The following is a 23,762-nucleotide window of genomic DNA, read 5'->3' as shown; positions in this document are numbered from 1 at the left end:
TATAAAATGAAATATTTTTGTTTCAATCCTAAAAACATATTGTGAATCATTTTTGTGTTTTAGGTTGAGGGTACACAGTAAATTATTCCCAAATTGTGGAGGCCAAATGTCATTCCCTCCAAACGTTTGTGTAATATCTATTTATCTGTGGGCAGATGACTGTTCTGCATAATCAGAGGCAGACTTTGTCAAGTTAAGTCTAAGTAAACACAGCTGAACATAAGCAAGTTGGACTACAAGGTTTTTTTGAGCTTTGCCAATAGCATATGACCTTGGAGAATGCTGATTTTTTTTTTTTTACTACAGTCTGCTTTCAATGGAAAAAAGAATTCTTTTTGTTTCAAATTAACAAGTGATGATTAGAAGCTTGTTATGTTCTAATTTTTAGATGCAAGACAAATGAACATCATGCACGCACCCAGCAAAAGGCAATCTTCCCGGGGGAGTTACTTGCATGTTAGGGAGCGGAATGTACACTGGGTAGGTGAGGGTTGGAGCCAATTAAATGAGGTTTCTTTCTAAAAGAAAACCTTTTTTTGTTTATTTGTATTTAGTGAGGTTTTTTTTTTTTTTTTTTGTCTGTGCCATTTCAACAGATTAAAACTGTGGTTCCAAATGCCACCGGCAAATAAACCTTATTGATTTATCCATTCTTTAAGAAGTATCTGTCGCCAATAGAAATTCTCATTAACTGCTTTATGCTTTCCACAAGTCCCTTTTTTCTTCTCCTTTTCTTTTTAAAATACATATTTCTTTTCAGTCATCTAATACCTTCTTTTAGTCGAGTATGGCGTCCGATATTAAATTTTTTAAGGGCACTTTGTGGCTAAAATAAAGTTCCTATTAAATGTTTCGTGTCAAAGGTAGGACTTTAAGTGAGAACTTTGGTAAGAGATGGATTAGTAGAGAGTTGCAAAGAAACTTCTAGATTTCCATCTTCTGTGACTGGCCATCGGCCAGATAGACCTTCTCTGCTTTCTGTTCTCTCACTTAAGGAAACTATTTCTTTCCCCTGTCCCCGTTGGGGTACATTTCCTTCTAAGAGTAAATACAGTACGTATGAAGGGTGTGTGACCAATAAAGATTTTTAAATAATTCATCTTTCAAGACTTTGGTATTTTACACAGTTTTTTCTTTTTGCAAATCATATGTTGAATAATATTAGCTGAGCATATGGGAAAATATTGAGATCTATGTGCCAAGATATTATTCTGTAGTTAGAGTCATATAAAACACTTTTATTTAGTTTTTTTTCTTTGTTTACCTCTTTTTTTCTCCATGCTACTGAATTTCCACACAAAAAGAAACACTGTGAGAAGAAAAATATCAAAATTCCCTTATTTCCAAATACTTTGCTAAGTAATCCAGCATCGCAGTTTCTCTTTCTTTAATAAACAATGGCATCGTACGTCTCCGAGCACATCACCATGCACGCTGGAAGGTCCCCCAGATACCCCACACTCCCAACACGTCCAAATCAAGGGTGAACTGTGCCCTCCCCCCCGCTTCCCTGCTCAGAGGATGCCACTGCCAACCTCCCGTCACCCAGGGCAGACATCGGGGAGACACTTCCGCCTCCCCTCCCCCCCCCCAACCCCTACCAGTCATTCAGCAAGTCCATCCAGGGCAGAGTTCACGGTCCCCATCTTGGCACACGAAACCGGAACCCCCTCAGTGGCTGCTGCAGCCTCCCACGCACCGTCCACTTCGGCCCCAGCCGTCTCCCCAGAGTCCCTGCAGCTGTCCCCTCTGCGTGGGATGTCCTTCCCCGTCTCCCCACGGCAGTAACCCCTGCTCCTCCCGACCCCAGGCTTGTGCTTTCCCATCTTTTCCACGGCTTGGCCCTGGGACAATGACAACATTGGTCGGACACCCCGGCAGGAATCGAGGAGGCTGCTCGCTGCTGGAAGCCTCTGCCCCGCGTGCTGCCCGGCCGGTGTCACTGTTGGAGCTCCCTCTGCGACCACAGCCTGCTTCCTTTGCGGTTCCTTCACCGCCCTGCGCTCCCGCCATTCCTACAAAGAGCTGTTGTCATTTATCTCCCACAACGTGAGCTGCTTTGTGATGAGATCCATTTGGAGTTTTTATTCGTAGAGCCCGTCACAGTGCCTGGTATACAGCACGCAATCAGTAAATGCTTTCTGAATAAACCAGTGAACCCATGAATACGTAAACGTATTCAACAGGGAGAAGAGCAAACTCTGTTGCACTTTAAATGAGATCTAGGTGACAGTAGTACTGGCCCTGGTGTTACCAACAATTTGGCCTTGGACCTGTCAGTTGGCTTTTCTGAGTCTCAATTTCCACATTAGAAAGTGGGGACTATTTTGAAAATGATGTAAGTGTGCACAAAAAAGGAAATGAGATAAATTGTAGGTTTATGACTTGCAAAATGCTTGATAAATGCTATTATTACCATGAGTTGTATTAAGGTGGTCTGGCCCTTAATTATACCAAAAAGGGGGAGAGGAGGCAAAATTCTGTGTAAGAAGTATAGTTTTCCATATGATGCTCACAAAAAGATCATTTGGTTTTCACTTGGATAAATTCAGATTTATTGTAACGTGGTTGCGCATTCTCTACCAAAGCACTAGGTATCCAAAGATGGCCAAAAAAAAATTCCAATTATTCCTCCCATTCAGCAAAGCAGTGGGAAGAACTTTTGTAATTTTTAGTCTATTTGTAAAATCTCAGGACTATTTGAATTAATCTCAATATTCTTGCACCAGTCGATCTGAGAATTTAAGGATACCAAATATACCGTTTTAGGAGGAAACATTGATACAATTAAAGTTCTTTAGATAACAAAGTTTTTAAGTAGTTATTTTGTCCCTTATGAAAAAGTTAAGTCTGGGAGGCCGAGGTGGGCGGATCGTTTGAGCTCAGGAGTTCGAGACCAGCCTGAGCAAGAGCGAGACCCCACCTCTACTAAAAAAAAAATAGAAAGAAATTATATGGACAGCTAAAAATATATATTGAAAAAATTAGCCGGGCATGGTGGCACATGCCTGTAGTCCCAGCTACTCGGGAGGCTGAGACAGGAGGATCGCTTGAGCTCAGGAGTTTGAGGTTGCTGTGAGCTAGGCTGACGCCACGGCACTCACTCTAGCCTGGGCAACAGAGTGAGACTCTGTCTCAAAAAAATAAATAAATAAATAAATAAATAAATAAAAAAAGTTAAGTATACCCGTTAGTTAGATCTTCACAGCACATTTTTCCTAAACAGATTAGAGAAGCAGCTTTTAAAAATTGGGCATTTCCAGAGGTGTTCCCCTAAATTCAGATGCTGTACTCTCTCTTGAGTCAGGACCTTCACATTTAAAACTTTCTCTAAGCAAGTAGGAATGAAATACCCTAACGTAAGTATGTGATTGAGTGGAAGCTGCTAGTCCAATAGCTACTATATGTACTAACCCTGAAAGAGACCAGCAGGAGACCAACTGCTGACACGATCCTGCGATCCATCCGCCTTGGTGTGCTCATTCTCACTCGCACTGAAGATGCCATCCTAATGCTTTGCAGATCATGGCTACTAACCAACTTAAGTGACCTTCTCCAAGCTATTGCAAAACTGAAGCCTCCGTAATACACAAGTTTGCTCTTTTGAGAATTTCCCACACTCCAGCATCATAGACATAACATGGCTGCCCTTGACTCCGCTTGGACAACTTAAATACAAAAACTATTTCAAATTATTGTGTTCCTTGTTTTCTGCTCCATTTCAAGATAAGTCTTCAACGTTCATCAGAAGTTTGCTGCTGCTCTAGAAACGGCATTTGCAATTGTGGAATAATTATTGCTGCTATGTTTTGCGTGTTACTGGGTGCTTGGTATCTAACAGTGATTATTTCTAATTTTCACAACAATCCTAATTGTTCGTTTTTCTTGCATCTATTTTACAGATGAGGGGGGAGAAATGAGAGTTTAGAGAGATTAAGAAACTTGCCCCAAACCACATGCAAATAAACAACAGAAGTGGGATTCAGGTTCTAGGCTCTCTGTTCCCAAATTGCCAGTGTACCTTACTGTTGGAGGAATAAAGTTTATATTGAATTGAATGTAGTGAACAGGTGCATTCAATTCAATGTAAACCAAAAAGGGGCATGAATCCCGCTAGAAAGCAGATTTAGGAATTTAAGTAGCTAAGTGGTTATCTGTTCCTCTGTGCCTTAATGATTACTAAAGTTAGTGCGGAATTTCCATTTCAATACTTCTTCAGTTAATCATAAACTCTGACTCCCAGTTCTAAAGTAACCTTTTGATAGATGCTTCCACCTCTTGTTCCACACAACTCCTTTCACTTCTTTTCTTCTTTAGTATAAAAATAATCATCATTTTCCAATTCCGGTCCACTTTCTGCTTTTTCTATCCTTGCCAATTTTTATTATTACTACGATTAATCACGTGGATAATTAATTAAACATATTTTCATCTTTAGGGCCCTTCCCTGTCCCTCATCGTTTCCTGTCTCCATTCTGCTCCTGTGAGCTCCTGTAAGTTAACCCAAATACAGCCTCCTTACTCCTTTCGCTTGGAAAGTACTTTTTATTTTTTGTGCATCTTTCTGTCCAACTAAGAGTCTACATGTTATTACGTTGCCTAATAAACTATCTATCTTATAGGATGACTTTTATAAACCTCTTCAAGTAGGCTGAAAATCAGCTGGAAAATGGATCTAGTTAGAGTCTGGAAAATAAGAGAATTTTTTTTTTCTACAAAGCCTTATTGACCATCTCTATGTTCCTACCTCCTCTTCTTGCCTTATGCTGGGGGCTGTATGATTGAACATTGCCCAGAGACCTGAAGCAGTGGCCCACTTCTCGTGTGTGCTCTGTAACGTCCCCTGCTCAGCTTCCACGGTGGGTGGTCTGGGAGGGAGCATTTCTCCTTCTCTGTCCAGTAGATGCCTCCAGCCCCCTTGGATGTGGACCCATGTGTAAGCCGTATGCAGTGCAGAGAGTGATACATCCCTGCTGGCATTCACCGGGGGAATGTCTAACTGGATAGCCATCGAAAGTAGTAGAGGATGTCATGAGCATTGGTGTTGGGACACATTTCGGGGCTCAGGGGTCCTCACAGCTCCTGGTTTCTTGCAAGAAACTATTCTGCCCTGGAGTCCAAGGCTGGCCTCTCCGGCTCCTCTTGCTTCCACCTTCTCAGTGGTGGAAAAGTAACCAGAGCTGCCACATCCTAGTGGGGAGGGGGAGAAGGCCACATGCCTACAAGGGCTTGGGAATCTTCTTGCAAGCAATGCATGATTTTCCTGGCTGTTGTGTGTTGTTTTTTAAGTCAGTTTGTTTGTGCTTCTATGACAAAAATATGTAGTCTGTTTACTCCTGTATATGAGAGCCAGGCTTTTTTGTATGATATTTTGATCCAAGGCAGTAACTATTATCTGTTTCTCATTGCTTATTCAATGTCTAGTTCTGGATGCCTGGAGAGAATTTAGAATTGGGAGATGGAATTTTTAAAGCACTTTGGAGTGTGTGTAGTATATTCCATCACCAAACCCAAAAAGTGTAGATAAGTGGGTCTAGTTTGTCCTGGAAATGTCATTTTTGCTTCTCTTTTTTGCACAGCTTTCTGTCTCTCTCTCTCTCTCTCTCTCTCTCCTCTCTGTAGTTTGTTTTAAATTGGTAAGATTATATTCTTAGTGATTATTACAATATCACATTTCTCTCTGAAGTCATCAAAAGATATAACAAAGCATAGACAGATAAGGAATAGTAGAGGATTGCTTTTCATCCCAAAAAAGTATTAGTATCAGCTCCATTGTTCCTTTCTCTAAACTGATAACTTTTAATGACTTAAAACAAATGTTTTCATTTTTATTTTTACATGTCTTATAACAACATGTGACACAATATGCATGGCAGAGGCTTGGCATTTAAATACATTTACATCATGCGAACATGCCATTCTTTTGTGTTTGGATTTCCATGAAATAGCTTTGCAAGAACTGTTCTTTCTCCAGTAGTCATTGAGTGCTAGTTTTGGATTTGTTTTTTAATCTAAGATCATAGAGTGCCTTTTCTCTCTCTCTCTCTCCCCTTTCTTTACAATTTCTGTGATTCACGTTAAGTACTATTTTTTGAATGTCTTCTAATGCCCACAGAAATACACCTCCTGAATGTGACATTTCTTCAGGCTGTGATGTGGAGCCTTACTGTTTTAGACTTGCTCCATCTAATTTTGGCTGTTGGGAGTGGTGGTCCCAGCACAGAATGGGCTCTGCGGGAGGCGCGAGCTCAGCTCACCTCTGAGCAGACGCCCAGCCAGGAATCGTTCTCACATCTCAGCCTCAGTGCCGGGACCTTCAGGTGGCGTTGAGAGGGTCTCCATTAGCAGTTTGGTTCTCTGCAGCCCTTTGTTTCCAGGTGCTATGACATTCTGCTGTTGTCCAAAAGCAAAGCCATCAGCAGGCCTCAGTGGGGTCTTCTGGAACCTCCTTCATAGTGAAATCCAATGTTCTAACCCCGTGCTCTGTTTCAGTGGTCTTGGCCTTGGCAGTTGCCAAGCTGTTAGCAGGGTAATTCTCTACCCCCAATCTCTGTTCCTCTGTAGAGACCATATTGCTCCAGCTACCTCTCAGAGCTGCCCTAGAAATAACAGACTAAAAATAACCAAATACTCCGTTTGTTAAACCTCATCACTATGTCAGTGTGTAATAAAACAATGCTCTGTTCTTTTCGAGACCAGCCTGAATAAAATATTCTACTAAGGGCAGCAGAAACTAAGTTTACTTTACTTTACAAAAGCTACTTATCCTACCCTAGAAAGAAATTCTATGTTAGGTTGAATAATTAGTTTTTGATGATCCCATGTGGATTACTATTTGTCACCTTATTTTCCCAAAGGAAAGATTAAAAAAAAAACAAAACAGAAGACTTACAAAAATCAAAGGCCCAGCAATTTAGAACTGGGCCAACATGTTTATTTTCAAAACAGAAAACACAGATCTTTTAACAGTATATGATTACCATGGCTATTCCAATTAGAAGAAGGAGAGTGATTTGAGAATTCTGAAGTCGTCTGTAATATATTATAATGAAAATCTTGGATTCCTTTATTCTCAAGTTTGTATTAGTAATGACTCTCCCTGAATTAAATATGAACGCATGATAAAAATTGCAATAACCGGGCAGAAGTAATGCAAGTAAAGTGAGGTGTTTTACCCCCAAAAAAGCATCATTAATGGTATTATATCCATATGTAAACAAAAATAAACAACAAAAAGTATTTTTGAAGCTGGAGTCACCCATTCTAGGGCAATGTTTTCCTATATAAATGTTATGTAGGGTATTTATACTCAGGTAGAATCAAGAACTTGGTTCATTAGTTACAGCCTGAAGACTGATATTTGACCCTTGCTTGAATACTAAGAATCCAATAGTGAATATTTTTTTAAAGACACTAAGGAAATACTGCTTGTGCTGTTACACTCGCATGCACAGCCGGGACTCCCAGCATGGCTGTTACTAGAACAGTCCACTTGCAGTGCCCACAACAGTTGCCACCGGGCAGCACCTTTACGGATGACATCACAACCCCCCGAGGAGCGTGTTCAAATGCAGGCTCCCGGCCATCTCCGCGACCTGTCTGGTCACAGTCTCAGGGACGGGATCGAGGAACCCGCCCTGCGGAGAAGTTTCCCGGTAAATTTTATTCTCTTGTCTACAGCATCCTACGAAAAGGGGTTGGAGGGCTCAGGTGTGACAGGAGAAACCTAGTGCCCCCGTGGTCCTTGGCGTGGCCCCCTGGCTAGCAAGGGCTGATTGATGGTGTGGCTTCTCCACGCTGGGAACGGCGGTGCCGCAGCCCTTGCTATGTGCCAGGCGCTGTCCTAAGAGCTTTCCATTTGTTACCTCATTTCGTCCTCACAGCAGCCCCGGGGAGTGGTTGTTACCATTATCTGCACTTTATAGGTGAAGAAAATTAGGCGCAGTGTGCATACATTCTTTGCCCGAGGTCACATCCCTACAGAGTCTGCTGTTTTCCTACCATCCTGCAACAAATCCGGTACCTTAGACAAATTATTGCACAAGCAGGTTGTTTTTGATCTCGAAAATGGTTTTTGTTTCCCTCCCAAAAGATCAACTTGTCAGGTTGAAGCAACTTATCCCTGATTTTTTTCTAGAAATAGTCTAAATTTGGGTGATAATAGTGGACTAGGATCTGTGTGCCGGTTTGCCCAGGAGCAGGAGCTGTTCCCAGCCACCCACTGCTGCCTCCTTCAGCCGGGACCTGTTCTGGTTCCGATTTAAATGGGGGTGACTTGTCCCTTCTTGTTCTGCAGGTTTCCTTTCTGCTTGGTTTGGTGTATACATCCCTGGACAAAATTTAGAGTGGATCCCTCTGGCAAGATTTAAAGTGGAGTTATTTGGTGGGGTTTTTTTTTTTTTTTTTTTTTTTTCCATCAAAATGTGTCGTGGGAGGACCTCTAGCCCAGGGTCCTCTCAGACCTACAGCCACGGCCACCTTGCCACGGGCAGGGTGTCCCACCCCACCCTGCGCATCATGCTTTGCAGCTTCTCCCGGGCTTCAACATCATCCGCACAAATCTCTCCAATTTTTATTTCCAAGTCTCCTGCCGCCCCAGTTTAGGCTTTCAATGCTGTTTCTGATTTAAAAGCAGAAAGTTGTAGAACCTTTAAATGTAGAAATGTGTGAAATGTAGAACACTGACATGCCAAGCACAGATTTAAGGTTGAAGTTTATTAAGAACATAGAAGCGTGTTGGAAACATAGAGAAGGACTGGTAATAGTATTCATCTTATGTCTCAAATATGGTTTTTTTTTCCTACTAATAAATACAGCAGATGAACTGTGAGGAGAGGAACTGTCACTTGCTACTCTTCTGAAAGAGCCAAGAAGTTTGTGAACGTCACCTCCTTTATTGTGTCATTTCTGGTGTTAATGCAGTCAGACAGGTTTAACACCGAGATCTCCTCGTCTGAAGTGTCATTTCTGGAGATGGTAACTTGAGGAATTTGAAAAGCACGGCAATAGCGTGAGCCAAGGCAAAGATACACTGCAGTTCATATATCAAAGGGAAAATACTTTTTGATGGGTTTTCAGAGATACTGAATAGTTTGAAAATACATGGATGGAGCCAGACTTCTCAGCCAACTTCTAGATTATTATAAATGCACATTTTTTCCATTTAAAGGGCCTTTTTGCTGAAGAAGGTCATAGTGGTCCTTTGTAGCCTAATGGCATTCAGCTGTATGTTTATTAAACAAGTCGACCCTTCTAAAACTGCAGTGTGGCCACTATACAGTGGCTCCTGGGAGAGCTAACCCTTGTACTATAGAACTCAGAAGATGGATGTCAGTATTAGGGTGTGGGGCCATGGTTAAGATTTAGCTGAGAATCATAGTAAATGCACACAGGTTTCAGAACTAGTAGCTCAACTTGCATGTAAAAAGATGTGCTTTTATTTATTTATTTTGAGACAGAGTCTCACTCTGTTGCCCAGGCTAGAGTGCCGTGGCATTAGCCTAGCTCACAGCAACCTCAAACTCCTGGGGTCAAGCGATCCTCCTGCTTCAGCCTCGCAAGTAGCTGAGACTACAGGCATGCGCTGCCATGCCCGGCTAATTTTTTCTATATATATTTTTAGTTGTTCATATAATTTCTTCCTATTTTTAGTAGACACGGGGTCTCGCTCTTGCTCAGGCTGGTCTCGAACTCCTGACCTGGAGCGATCCTCCTGCCTCGGCCTCCCAGAGTGCCAGGATTACAGGCGTGAGCCACCGCGCCCAGCCAAAGATGTGCTTTATCATGTAAACAATTAATGCTCCTTGCAAGGCACACACAGGAGTTATTCACGCATAGTTAGAAAGTTAGTTTCTGAGACCTTGGCCGGAAAGCCAGCTTTCATGGATGAAACACTTTGGGTAGCATCTCCACTATTCCCCTTGAGAAAACGAAGTAACAAAATCCATTAGACAATTAAAGTTCTTAGATATTCTTTAATGTGGCTCCAGGGCTCTTTGTCTTGGCATGTCGTGGCACTTTGGCAAGACGAGCGTCAGAAAAGCCATTTTGAAGATGTCTTTGAAGATGATAGATTCTACACACTTAATCCATTAATCTGAGCTGATGGGCTTTTGCCCAGAGTTAAATATTTTGTTCTTACATAATGGTTTTCATATTAAATCACTGAATAATACTAATTTTTCTAGTGACTGCATTCAATTCCATTTTCTAGATGCAGAAAAATAAAGTGAGAGAGGAGGTTAATTTTTTTTCTACAAGGACTTGCGTAGTGCTTGGTATATGCGCTCAAGCTCACTTGTAAGTGTTTTACAAAATACCAAATCGTGTGGTCCTCATAATTTCCCTGTGCCTCTGGTACTGTTATCCCCATTTCACAGGTGGGAAAAGTGAGGAACAGAGGAGGCAAGCAGTTGGCCAGCTGGAGCACAGACGGGCAGTGGAGAGCGGGGGTCCAGCTCGTGCTGTCCAGGTCTAGAGCCCAGGCTCCCACCACTGCACACGCTGCCTCTGTGACCGCCCCGAGACCACCCTCGTAGTTAATCCAAGGAGCCAGGAATAAAAATGAGAATATTTAACATTTCCAGACCCCTTTTCTGGTCACCCACCAACACTCACCTCCCCATAGACTGCATCCTGATCTTTGAAGTGAAGTTTCAGGCTGCAAGTTTCAGACTTGGGGAAGGTGGAGCCTTTGAGATCACAGAGGGGCAATCTTGGAAGACAGGACAATGCGGAATAACTTAGCACCAAGAATATTGAATGTGCTCAGTGAAAAAGATTGAAAGTGAATTGAAACATTATCATTGGGTGGTGTTCTGTTTATTCTGAAAAGTGACTTTTTAAGTTACAAATCCCACTTCCTGCACGTTTAGTCCACTAAGCCCAGACTGACTCGGCCAGAATAGCTGTGCTTCTACCAGGACAAAGACACAACAGAGAATTAATAAGGAGCCACCAGACCAGCCTGGGGCCCCCTGTGCTCTGCATGACAAGGACATGCCATTGGGAGCCGCAGCCCTGACAGGAGCCAGGCAGCGCCTCTGCAGGTCCACCTGCCCACAGGCGTTGGTGCTCCTGGCACAAGAATGTTCTGTGGCTGCTGTCGTCAATGGAAATACGAGCTATTCTGAAAGCTCTGCGATGTTGGCATACCCCCACCCTGACCAGGGAGCCATTATAGGTCCAAAATCGAGGCATGTGGCTTCGAATTTTTATTTTCTGGCAGAAGCTAGCGGGGGACGATGCGTTGACAGAAAGGCGGCTGGAGGTGTGGGGACCGTGTGGATCCAGGACATCTGGGCGTCATTAGCCGTAGCAAGGGACCAGCCCACAGGAGAGGTAGCAGGGAAAAAAAAAGAGTCCTTGGCCAGATGGTGGAAGTCATCGCTGGAGGAAACACTGGCTTAATTTTTGGAAAAGAGGTTTTTGTTTTCCTTCAGACTCTGAAATGAATTTGGAAGCCGCTCATTCTTTAAGCCCCCAGGATAATAAGTAATTTCGCTAGTATTTTGCAAAAAGAAAAAAAAAATTACTAGATCCATCCATGCAGATGAGGTGGGTTTTATTTTATAGGTCTCACTATTTAGAAAGCTTCCAAAGCTCTCCCATCTCTAGACTCACAAAACCCAGTCTTCTCATAACTCTTCCATCAGCGGTAGCCTTGATCTTCACCAGGCTTTACTGCTGTCTCCTGTCACGCCGAAGTTGTAAAGTGGAACTCGCTCTTGCTCGGTGGAACTGGTGGGAGCAGCGTAGTCTTCAGCAGATAAGTGTTACAGGTTGTTGGGGTGGTTTTGTTTCTCCCCCTCCCCCCCCCCTTTTTTTTTTTTTTGGCAGATATCACTTAGAATGATTTATCTTTACTCATTCAAAAGCTCTAACTGTCCCAAAGAGAGAACAACCACAATTTCCTCTAAAAGTGATGCCGCAGCAGCTGTCGGGATTTACTCAGCAGTAATTCACTCTGGGGCACAGAAGAGTGAGTATAGGGGTATCACATCTATTAAAGTGTTAGTCTGCTTAAAGTGTGAGGACGAGCTCAAGAGAGCTTATTTACATTCCCTGTCCTGCAATTTGGACAGAGTCCTTGATTTTATAAATTAAATCATAAGGAGAAAAAAAGTCTTCTTTTTGTATCTTTGGGATCGAAAATTCTAGCAAAAAGCACAGAAAAAAGTTTAACAGACTTTTGATAGGTTCTTCTACCACAGGCTTTCTGTGTACACAATGCTTTAAGCCTTGCTGTGGTGGCTTTGCCAACAGAGATCACTTGGGTAGTGGAATGCAGGGGCTAAACCCATGACCCTAGTGCCAGCTGGCCTGGGGCCGGGGCTCACAACCCCGTTTCCTAACTGAGTCCTTCCCCAGTTCCTGCAGCCTCTAAGGCACAGTGTCCTTTGTAAATACCGGGGGTGGCGCTGTCACGCAGGATCCTTGTAGACATTTAACCAGATAACATTTGTAGACTTCCTGGCCTAGTGCCTGGCATAAGAATACGCATTCAATAAATATTAGTAATTGTTATTGTAAAGATAACCCCTTCTTTTAACATTCGCGTTTCCCAATGTTCATGTTTAAATTGGATGGAGATGGAGTTTGAATTCTTTCGAGCTGTTTCTATTTGACAGGCAGTACTAACTGTCACATCGGGGAAAGCCAAAGGGTCAATCATTATCTTATTTATTAACAGAGGGTAAGGCAGTAGGGAAGTTCAGTGAAAAAAGCAGGTTACAAGGCATGTCCAGAATGACTGCATTTTAAAAGATATGTATAATACTTGTTTGGAAGGCCATATATCTGAATATTAACAGTAATTATCCTTAGGTGTCCTTTATTTTTCTATTTCACACTTTTTCTCAGATTTTCTGCAGTGAACCCATATGAAACTATGTTACTTTCTTATTAAAGAAAAGCAACAAATGCTATTTTTAAAAGGAAGGAAATGCATAGTCTTGGTGGAACCAGTGTGCCGGCTGTGGGTTAGCCCAGCCTGGGTCCCTGGTGTGGAGACACAGAGTGTGAGGCTGTAGCCGCCGGAGCGGGAAGCCCGGGATGGCCTGGGCAATGGCAAGGCGCTGCACATTTGGAGCAATCAGCATTCCAGAACCTTCAGTGAGGTTTTGTCTGCCCTACTCACCAGAGTCTTGTTCGTTTCCTCAGTTGTTCCAAACGTGTGAATAGTTCCAGAAACTGATCCGTGTGTCAGAGCTCCCTGGAGCTCTGAGATCAGTACCACACTCTGCTCTGCACACCTGCTTTCAAAGCTACGGCCCCAAACTTACTGCGTGTGCACATGTGCGGTCTTCAAGCACGCGGAGCTCGGACTGGCTTTGCATCATTGTCACGGGCCCCCAGATGTTTAATCTCTCTACAAGGGCATCAGGCCAGGCCTGACAGGCCAGGTGAATACATTCATGTATCACCTAGCGACAGGGATACGCCCAGAGAAATGCATCGTTAGGCAATTTCGTCTTCATGTGAACATCATAACATGTACTTAACACCAACTTAGATGGTGTAGCCTCCTGCACACCCAGGCTCTATGGTATAGCCTGTTGCTCCTGGATGCATAGAAAAGGTATGGTAAAATACATTAAAAAAGATAAAAAATGGTACACCTCTATAGGGCACTGATCACGAATGGAGCTTGTAAGACTGGAAGTTTCTCTGGGTGAGTGAATGTGAGGGCCCAGGACATTACTGTACACTACTGTAGACTTTGTAAACACTGTGCACTTAGGCAACACTAAATTTATTTCAAAAATCTGTCTGTCTTCAAGGATACATTAACCTTAGCTTATTGTGACTTTTTACTCTGTGAACTTTTTAATTTTTTTTTTTTTTTTTTTTAGCTTTTTGACTCTTTTGTTATAACACTCACTTAGCTTAAACACAAACACATTGCACAGGTGTACAAAAATATTTTTTTTCTTTATGTCCTTATTCTGCAAGCTTTTTTTCTGTTTAAAATTTATTTTTTTACTTTCTAAACTTTTTTGTTAAGACCTAAGACACAAACGCACACATTTGCCCAGGCTACACAGGGTCAAGATCATCAGTCTCACTGTCTTCCACCTCCACGTCTTGTCCCACTGGAAGGTCCTCAGGGGCAGTAACAGGCATGGAACTGTCATCTCCTACGATAATAGTGCCTTCTTCTGGATACCTCCAGAAGGACCTGCCTGAGGCTGTTTAGCTTTTATATATATACATATATATATGTGTGTGTGTGTGTAGGAACACACTCTAAAATAAGAATAAAAAGTATACTATAGTAAATACTAGGTGATAACAATTTTTCAGCTCCATTACAATCTTACGGGACAGCTGTCGTATATGTGGTCTGTCATTGACTGCAACATCATTATTCGATGCACGAGTGTACCCTCTCTGATTGTTTTGGAATATGAGTGGCTTTCTCTTCCATTACTAATCCTCATGGTCTGCCTTTGTTTCCCCCTTGGCAGAACTATTTCAGTAATGATTTCTCACTCACTCATCATTCACCTCTCTTTCCATGGTCCCAAAAGTTTCTTCTCTTCCACTCTTCATTTTAATTTAGGGAAACACGTATTATATGATTTTAGACGATTCAATTTGAAAATACTCATTCTTAATCTTAATTTTATTTACATTTCAGCGGTGTGAGTAGCATATTGTGAAACACTCAGAAACATTCTTAACTTTAGGGCCTATTTATTAAATTTGAAAATACCATCTCAGAGCAGAAGATTTGGCCATATGTTTGTCCCCGTTTATGGCTACAAATACTACTTCAGGAATAAATATGAAAATTAGAGCACTCCTACGTTGCTTTTATCAAGCTGAAAGGACATTTGGCCCACAGAGCTTTGTGCTTACACATCTTGAGTTGCAGTAGAACTGAGTTTTCTTTATAATTGTTTCTCTGCTTAATTTTATAGGGAAACACATGTCCAAACTGAGGATAGCCCCACTTTAAGTTTCAACATAGTTTGGGTTTTACAGCATCCAAGATTTTCCTAACTATGCACCTCATTTTTTTTTTTTTCTTTTCTTTTCTTTTCTTTTTTGGTCTTAAAACACGCTCTTTTGGCTGGTTCAGTAAGTTGTTCCTGCCAAGCAGTTGCTTTTATGGTAATTGACAGCGTAGCTGATTTTTGGAACCTTAGAATCTAAAAAGGCATTTTAGCTCAGACGCTGGGGAGGACGAGCCAAGCTACTTGCAGAGTGAGAGACAGCTGAGTCGAGTGCAGGGCAGGCAGCCCGAGACTGCGCATGTCCATGACCTGCGCGGAGGGACCTGCAGCCCCAGCTAGCTCGGACTTAACGTTTCCCTCTTCTCGGCAACATTCAGAATCCTTCCTTCTCCATCGTGTTGTTTCTGGAGCCTACTGGGTGCCATTTCTGGAGCGGAGCCGGAGAGGGCACCCGTCAGCAGTTGGCAGAAGTGTCAGAAACGCCATGACCCCCGTGATGGGTACAACAGACCCGCTGCTCCTTAAGTACCCACTACGGGCTGAAAAGACACAACGCACATCGCACTTGAACCAGATTAAGAGCCAGCAAGTGTTTACTTCAAAGGAAAAGAGCATAAGAAAATAACATTACAACATTTAACATAACCATGTCATATAATGAGAAGATTGTAAATTTTCTGAGTTCCCCTCAAATGACATCAGTTCTCTAAAATAGCTGGGACGTTTCCCCAGATTTCATCTCAGCACAATGAAGAAAAAAATCTCCCCCAATTCCCATATCTTTAGCGTCCTTGCTTTCTTACAAAAGCATGAGTCTTTCAGAGTACAAGGGCCCTGTTTGCTCTCTTCCTTTTGCTGGTTCTTCTGGGAACCAGAACACACAACTCCACAGGAGGTGGCTCTCGGATGCATAATACCCAAGTGACAGTGGGCAGCCCACCAATGACAGCAATAGGAACAGCAGGCCCTTCTCGCATCAATTTAGTTTTTGAACCCACACCACGCTGGACACAGAGACTCCCCCAAATGGTGGTAGTCAGCGTTTTCTTGTTGGTTTCAACCTTTAAGATTGAGCTTGGCGACATACAGTTTTGGCATTGACTATTGATGAAGCAGCAGAATGTTTCTATTCTTCATTATTTGTTGTGAAGACTTTTCTTCTTTTATTGGAAAGGAACTGAATCCACACTCGATGACACTGAATGTGTCCACCTGCCTTAAAACACAAATGTGGAATTAGAGTCCAGTCTGTCGAGTACTGCATGGGACAGTGTTGAAATCTGTGACACTGATAAAAAATGCCCAGAGATTTGAGTCTATGTACACTTGAAAGACATCTGCATAGGCACCAAGGTGTCATACACATACACCAAAAGAGTAAGCAGAATTTTATAATTTCATAGTTGGCCGCAGTAAACTTGTGTCTCAGTGGAACAAGTTCAAGGACTCAGCCGCAGGGAGTGCTGGCCACGGCCAGGCATTCGTGGGGCTATAAGACGTACAGTTCACTGCTCTGTGTACATGAAGCTCTCTGTAGAGGTGACAGTGAATTCATGTTCTGCTTTGACACGCCGGCTCCTTGCACTGGTATAATAGCGTCGCTGGGCTCTGCCACCCATGGCCACAGGCGTTCTTTTCTGCGCGGTAACCACTCTTAGGTTGACAGTTCAGGTAGGGAGTCGGATTCTGGTCCTCGTGGTGTACACGAGCCTGCTTTGTTTGTGAGCCAGAGCTTCGGTTACATGGTCTTTTCCAAATTATGTTTTGTTATTTCCCTAACGTTATTTAAGCTTCATGGAACTTATTCTGCTTTTGCCAAGTCTTTCCATTGAATAAATATCTCCATAACCTATTGCTTCACTTTGGCAACAGAATTGTTGCAATTTGTGGGCAAAATTGAGCAAAGACCTAACTCATTTTTTTTTTGTTTTTTCTGTGTAAAATGTCCAATGTTGCTGGCTTTCCTTCTCCCAAAGGCCTTGACTTGTTCTCTGCTCTGGTAGCGCCTTGTCTCTGTCCTTCCTGAGTAAAGAATAATGGTGCTAAGCAAAGGATGACTTCACAGACGCCATGGAGACACACTGTCCATATACAAAGTCACTAGTACTAAATAAGTCAAGACACAAAAGCACTTAGAATCATGCCCAGCACTATCATAGTGAGTGATCTGTGAATCAGGATTATCAGAGTTCTGTAAATTAAAAATGATCATTCTTTTCCTCCATGTGCCTGAGTAATTTTTATAATTGTCAGGTTATCAAAAGCAGAAGAGGTATAGCTGACCATCCAGGCTGACCCTAGTAAGGGCCAACAGACGCAGGGGCCGGCAGGGCTGCGGAAGGTCGCCATCCCGCTGCTCACCGATGCAATTATTTCCCCCAAAGAATCCCTAAAACCTTATAAAACGCTGCCTGCATATTCAATGAAAGAAGAATCAAGGCACTAACATTTGTGGTTCCATTTTGGTCCAGACACACATTATCTCATTTATTCTTAACAAAAACCTCGTCAATTGTTCATTGAGTGCTTTTGTTTATTTGCCATTTTTTTTTTAATTTCCCTGGAATGCTAGGGGAAGGCTTATGAAAAGAGCTCATAGTGACCCATTATTGCCTGGAGGTCTACACTTTAAGGCCAGACTCGGGATATGTTAGCAGGTTTTCCCAATTCCTTTTCTTCAGAGAGTGCATCAAGGCTTAGCTGCCTCGTCTACATGGTCATGGAATTACTTCCTCTTGACCATCTCTTCCCGGGAAATCTTTGCCCTGGTTGGACTATATTGTGATCATGTTGCTGTTCTTCTCCAGATGCTTCTAGTTCTGTGACTCTTAGAGCTCGGAATGGGACACTGGGTTGCATCCTCTAAGTAGCCTTGAGCATTGCAGAGGCGGGGAAAATCACGTTGAGAAATATTGGGTTGGAGGAGATAAAAGCAGGAGAGAAGACTGAGCGCAGGAAAAGACCGTTGTGCAGAGGCCGCAGGACTAGAAGAGCCCCTTGAGCAAACGTTGCGTTGTTCCTGTTTCCTGCGCGCACCGCAGCGCCCCCTTCTGCAGCTCCTCGGTAGTGTCGGCTGTGCGGAGGATGACGGTGACGGCGACAGTGGCTGAACCACTGTCAGGTTTCGGATCTCACGAGCTGATGGGTGGTCCCAGCCGCTCTCCTTTGCCTGCCCTTCCCACGCCACGCTGGTCCCCTCTACCCGCTTCGCATCTTTCCCCCAAGTATGTCCAGTTTTGTGCCCCTCGTCCCACATTCTTTTAGCCAAATGAGCCACCCAGAGAAATTTAATTAAGATCAAGAACGCATTTTCATCGTTGTTTGCATTTGTGTGGTGTTGGGAGACATTGGTGTTCCGAGACAGGGAACAGATCTCAACCCAGGGTGAGGGTGTCCGCAGACGCGTCCTAGCTTTCACTTCCTGCAGCCGCAGGAGGCGGCCTTCTCTCTGGGGGCCAGGCTGGCGCCTGCTCCTTCTCACAAACGTGCCAGGGAGTCCCGCGTTGCTGTCAGCACCCAGTCTGGTGCCCATTTGCTAAGCAGCCAGCAGACGCTATCTGCCAGTCCTTTTCCTGAACGCAGGTTTGATAACCATGAAATCATAAAATATTGAGGCAGTGGCACCCTCAAGATTTTCTAGAAAGCCCATATTCTGCGGTGGAGGAAACTGGATCCTAGAGACTGTGGGACATTTTCATCTCCCCAAAGTGACAGCACAGGTGAGTGGTAGCGCAAGCCCGGAACCTGGCCCCAGGTGACAGTGCCATTTGCTCCGTCCTGTTTGCCTCCTGATGCAAAGGCACAATTTCTCAGAGTAAATTAACCTCAGACTTTTGTATATCTATGAAAGCTATTTTCTTTTTCATTGTTACCTGTTCTCATCTTATTCCTGCTTCTTTGCACAGAGATTTTTTTTTTTTTTTTTTTTTGCATCTTAATACAAATTGCTTTACCTTTATAACAAACTAATTTTCAACCGTATTTCCTGATGGATTTTTTTTTTTTAATTTCTGGTAATTAGTGCTGAAACTCCTGAGATTAAGAAAAAGGAGGAAAAAAAGAAAAGTAATTGAATTTTTGCTTTTCTTTACAGACACGCTGGACAATGGATCCAATAAGGGTGACAGGTGAGCAGATGTTTCTGTTGGCTGCTTGTGCTTTGTAGCAGTGGCATTTTCAATGCAAACTGCAGTTGAGTTTGATCGTTCTCTTTCTGTTCTGCTTAACTCTAGTGCAGCTAACAGAAAGGGGCCAGGCAAGGACGACACGTACTGGAAGGAGATAAATGCAGCCATGGCCTTAACAAATCTTGCACAGGGAAAAGACAAACTGCAGGGCACTACCAGCTGCATCATCCAGAAGTCGTCCCACATAGCAGAAGTCAAGACTGTCAAGGTGCCACTGGGGCAGCAGTTTTGAAAGCTAGCTTGCTGCGTTTCACATCCAACCACAGATGTTCTCTTCAGTGGTTTTCATAAATCCTCATCCTAAGAGCCGAAGCAGGGGTGAAAATGACTCCCTCTCAAACCTCTTCTTATTTTTAATCATCCTAAATAGATCATTTAGTTGCTTCTATAAAAGACGTATAAATTATAAAAAAAACTCATTTTAATCAAAAATATTAAGTTATTTTATGTTATTCAAACTATGCATAAAACGTCTGCATTACCCTACAGTAAGTGCCTTGCTTCCCAAAAATCAGCTCCAACGTGGGCATAGCAGAACAGCTATGCCTCAAAATGCCAACGCCGTATGCTTATTAGTCTGCCTGCATCATTCCAGACAGAGGACCTAACCATTCCAGGACTGAAACCAGAATCGCTGAAAGCCCTTGAAATATATTCAGTAATTCACATATTAAAACTTGGAAATCTGTTCAGCTCAAGTGAAATGTTCCTTTAAAAAAAAAACTTCTACAGTATTGAAAATTGTTCAGTGTGCTTTTCAGAGTGACAGTGAGAATTTTATGCATGTATCTCGCCTGCATATCTGATATGTTCCAAACTTCCAAAATGAAAGGTACAGTGATCCACATAATGTGTACATTTACAAAGTGATTCCTTCACACTAATTTAAGATTGCAGTGAACACATTGCAATCAGGAAAACTTTTTTCAAGCACTGCTGGAAAGCACCACAATACCCTTTAGAATTCATTTGGGGTTTTTTTTTTTTTTTCAAGTTTTGCTGAAGTTTTTAAAAACTTTATTATATAAATAACTCAAAATTTTCCTGTGTAGAACTGAACCTATACTTTAGTCTTAAAACATAATCCTGTTTGCATTAGAGCTCAGTGTTTTTTCGTGATGGAAACTGCTTTCAGATGGAATGACTGAAAACCTTTTATTTGGTTCATTTCAAGTTGCAATTGCTGATGGACAATTTGTGCTGCAACGAGAACAAGACAATGAGAGAAATGTATCTCTGTGTGAATATACATATACATGCATTAAGTTTATTTTTAGATTTAAAACATACGGAAAACAAAACATTGAACAGTCAGTCTGGATTTTGCCAAACAGGACATTAAAGTAAAAATTAAGTGAAATCATGCATTAAAAGAAAACATTTTGTTTCTAAATTAGACTACTATTGAGTGAGAATAATCAATATCAAGAACGAAGAATATCTTTTTCAATCAAAAACAATATTCTAATCAGCTTGGGAAGACTTGAAACTTGAATAAACAGTGGAAATGCCAAATATAACAGAGTGTATGTGCTACAGAGGAGTAAAAAGATTTGACTTTTATGGTGGGATTTTTTTTCTGGGTATGTAATCTATTTTTTTGTTTTGTTTTGTTTAAACTGGAAAGCATTTTTGTGAGTGAACGAGGGCCAATAGTGCAGCCATGCGGTGACATTTTTCTTTATTTTGCAAAATGCTTTTAAAACCAAAGGCTGCTCTAAGTGATGGACAGTATCAGTCTTGATATAAATTGTACGACACTTTTTCATGTAACATAGCATTTGGGGATTGGGTTTATTTAGTGTAATGAAGATAATTTGGTATAGAAATATTTTGTGTGTGTGTATATATATGTATATTTTTACTTTGTTTTCTAAATTGCTGTTTGCAGTAACAGTAAGTGCAAAGCAAGATATATAAGTTATGACTGTATGATCAGATGAAGTATGAGTTCTTTTGGTTTATATCCTTAAGGGGTTAGAGATCCCAAAACTTGGGAATCTTTACAAAACAATTTTGCCAAAATGTGAGCATGTCCATGAAAACTAAAGACAAGTACTTCACTCTTTTTCATACTATTATAAGTTATTCTGGTATTAAATGTGTTAATAAAAATGTTTTTGTTTTGACGTATTTCAGTTAGATGAATGAATGCTGGTTGTATTTTATTTGAATTAGTCATGACTCATTTTTGCCATCTTTTTTTTTGAATCAGCAAATTTCTTCTGTGTTATAAACTATAGGTGACAAACCAATATAGGACAGCTATTTACATAATTTTTTTTAAATATGAAAGCTTGAAAGATTTTATAATTAACACGTCAAGAAGATTTTATAATAAGCACATCCTTGGCAATATCTCCAATGGCAATTACATTAATTTATTTTTTCTTTTGCTGCTTTAACATTTTCTGGATATTAAAATCCCCCCCCATCCTTGAAAAGAATCTTGAACAATGTTGAGCCAGCAGCTGAGAATCTAACTCATAATTTATGTTGTAGAGAAATAGAATTACCTCTATTCTTTGTTTTGCCATATGTAATCATTTTAATAAAATTAATAACTGCCAGGAGTTCTTGACAGATTTAAAATAAAAGTTAATTTCTAGACCTCAATGATCATATGAATTTTGTTTTCATTTGAGGGTTGACCAGGTGGAGAAAGTGGTAGAACAGAAGTGTCCATTATGTGCGGCAGTTCCCTGTAGGCTGGTGAGGGGTACGATACGAGAACACCACGTTTGGATTAGGTTTGAATTTCATCACCTTAGACAACCAACCCGCCTTTTAAGCGCCAAGGAAAAAAGAGTGCGATGCTGACTATTAAAACCCATGACTTAAAAGTGAACGTTTTCACTAAACGCTTTCTTTTGATCACAAAGACAATAAGCATTATTATTGGTATGCTCCGGACTCAAGAGGAAACCTTGGCCTTGAAGCTAGACAGATCTGTGTTTGAATCCCACTGCTGAAGGTCAGACTCGGTCACTCTCATCTTCAGTTTTCCCATCTGCAAAGTGGGAGGAAGGAGCTATGCCTTGTAGAGTTTGCTGGAAGGTTGAGATAATATGCACTATATAAGTGCCTACCACAACGGCTGACAGATAATAGGTGCTTAGTAAGTGGAATGTATTATCGTGTAATTATGATCCCTCTATATGGGGTTTATGCGCAAGGAAATAGAAATGAAATCTAAGATGTGGGTAGTTTAATGGAGCGCTTTAGGAAGGGAAAGACGTCTCACACGAAAGGCCGCAGTGAAATGGTGAAAGTTGATATCGGAGTTAGAAAGACCTTCAAGGAAGATCATTTTATTATTTGTCACTGTGAACTTCCTGGAGAAAAGCACAAAGCAGAACAAACTTAAGGAGGAACAGACATAGCAGTAGAGAACATGGAGTGTGCGGTAGTTCCTTCCTACAGATAAACAAGATTCGCTTTTCCTCTGTGTGTGCACCTTTGATACCGTTCGAGATGACTGAAAGGGGCTCAGGCTGCTATTTTCCACCCGCTCCAAGAGGCAATGTTTAACAAACAGTGGCAACCGCCATGCTCTGCTTTTAAACTCGTCCAGCTCAGTGGCATCTCAGCGTGCAAATAAACACAGAGAACAAGAGCACGCTGACCAGGCTCCCTGGCAGGGGTGGCGTGGGTCGGGCCATGCCTTGGAGGGCAGCGTGGGGTCTTGGTGAGGACTCGGGCTGGCACATTCTGGCTTTGCTGCTTCCCTCCTGAATGACTTTGAAGAATAAGCGTGAGCCTTCTATGCCCAGTGTCTGTGTCTATGAAATCAGACCTGTGAAATTTGCCTACTCCTAAGATCTGTCAGGAAGACTCAGTGACACAGCCTATGCAAGAGCACTTTTGCAAACTTTGGGGCACTGTTTGGATGTTAACAATTAGCGCTCCCTTAACCCTGAAAGGGCTAATATTCCATGCTTTCTGGCAATATAAGTTGTGGTTTCCATGAAGCGTATAGGGCCCCTAGACTTTGTCAGAAACGTCTTAATGTCTGCTGTCTTTGGGCCCTTCTGAGCGCTAAGAGTTTCTTGGTCCTGTACTTCTTTGTAAAAATTGTGATTAGAATTAGATGATTGCCTGTCACACTGTAGGGATGGAATCCCAACTTCGCCACTTCCTAGCTTGGAGACCAGTCTTAGAGATGGACTAAAACTTTGGTCCGGGAGACGGGTGCATTGGCCCTAATAAACTTTTTTTTAAGGTGACAAAAACAGATTTCTGAGTTTAGAAAAACAAGCTGATGTGTTCTTACATCTTTACACAGATGACTCCGTGGGAATTTAGCTCCTGTAAAGATTGTCCCCGTACATCTTCTAAAACAAATTTTAGCCCAAAGCCAGTTTCTGGAAATTTGATCTGCAATGAGTCTAATCTGACTGGTATTCTTGACTTTTAAACAAAATTTAAAATTTTAATTTGTGTTTTAAAAAATTATAAATGTACCTTGTGCTAATTGTAGACAGTATAGAAGGGCACAAGATAAAAACCCCATGTCCTAGCTCTCCTTGATCCCAATCCCACATCCCAAAGAGAACCCTGGTCCACAGCATCTTTCCTGTGCTTCTAGAAACTCGATGTATATACAAACTAGTAC

The 23,762-nt window shown here is 41.9% G+C and overlaps 1 protein-coding gene across 4 annotated transcripts in view; it reads left to right on the top strand.

Annotated features, from left to right (window-relative positions):
• MKX (mohawk homeobox) overlaps positions 1-21,761 on the top strand; it is a 70,066-nt gene extending 48,305 nt beyond the window's left edge. For 2 of the 4 annotated variants that reach the window (XM_069458739.1, XM_069458738.1), the window contains exons 6-7: positions 19,054-19,087; positions 19,193-19,535. In XM_069458739.1, coding sequence (XP_069314840.1) covers positions 19,054-19,087; positions 19,193-19,379 — 221 coding nt within the window. In that variant the 3' untranslated portion in view covers positions 19,380-19,535. Of the gene's footprint in view, positions 1-19,053; positions 19,088-19,192 lie in introns of all 4 variants that reach the window. The other 2 variants (XM_069458737.1, XM_069458741.1) reach the window with 2 other exon arrangements.
• The last annotated feature ends 2,001 nt before the right edge of the window (positions 21,762-23,762 follow it).

Source organism: Eulemur rufifrons, chromosome 25 (assembly GCF_041146395.1).
Source record: "Eulemur rufifrons isolate Redbay chromosome 25, OSU_ERuf_1, whole genome shotgun sequence".
NCBI lineage: Eukaryota > Metazoa > Chordata > Mammalia > Primates > Lemuridae > Eulemur > Eulemur rufifrons.
Note: the sequence above shows the minus strand (reverse complement) of the source record. Positions and strands in the feature narration are given on the sequence as shown.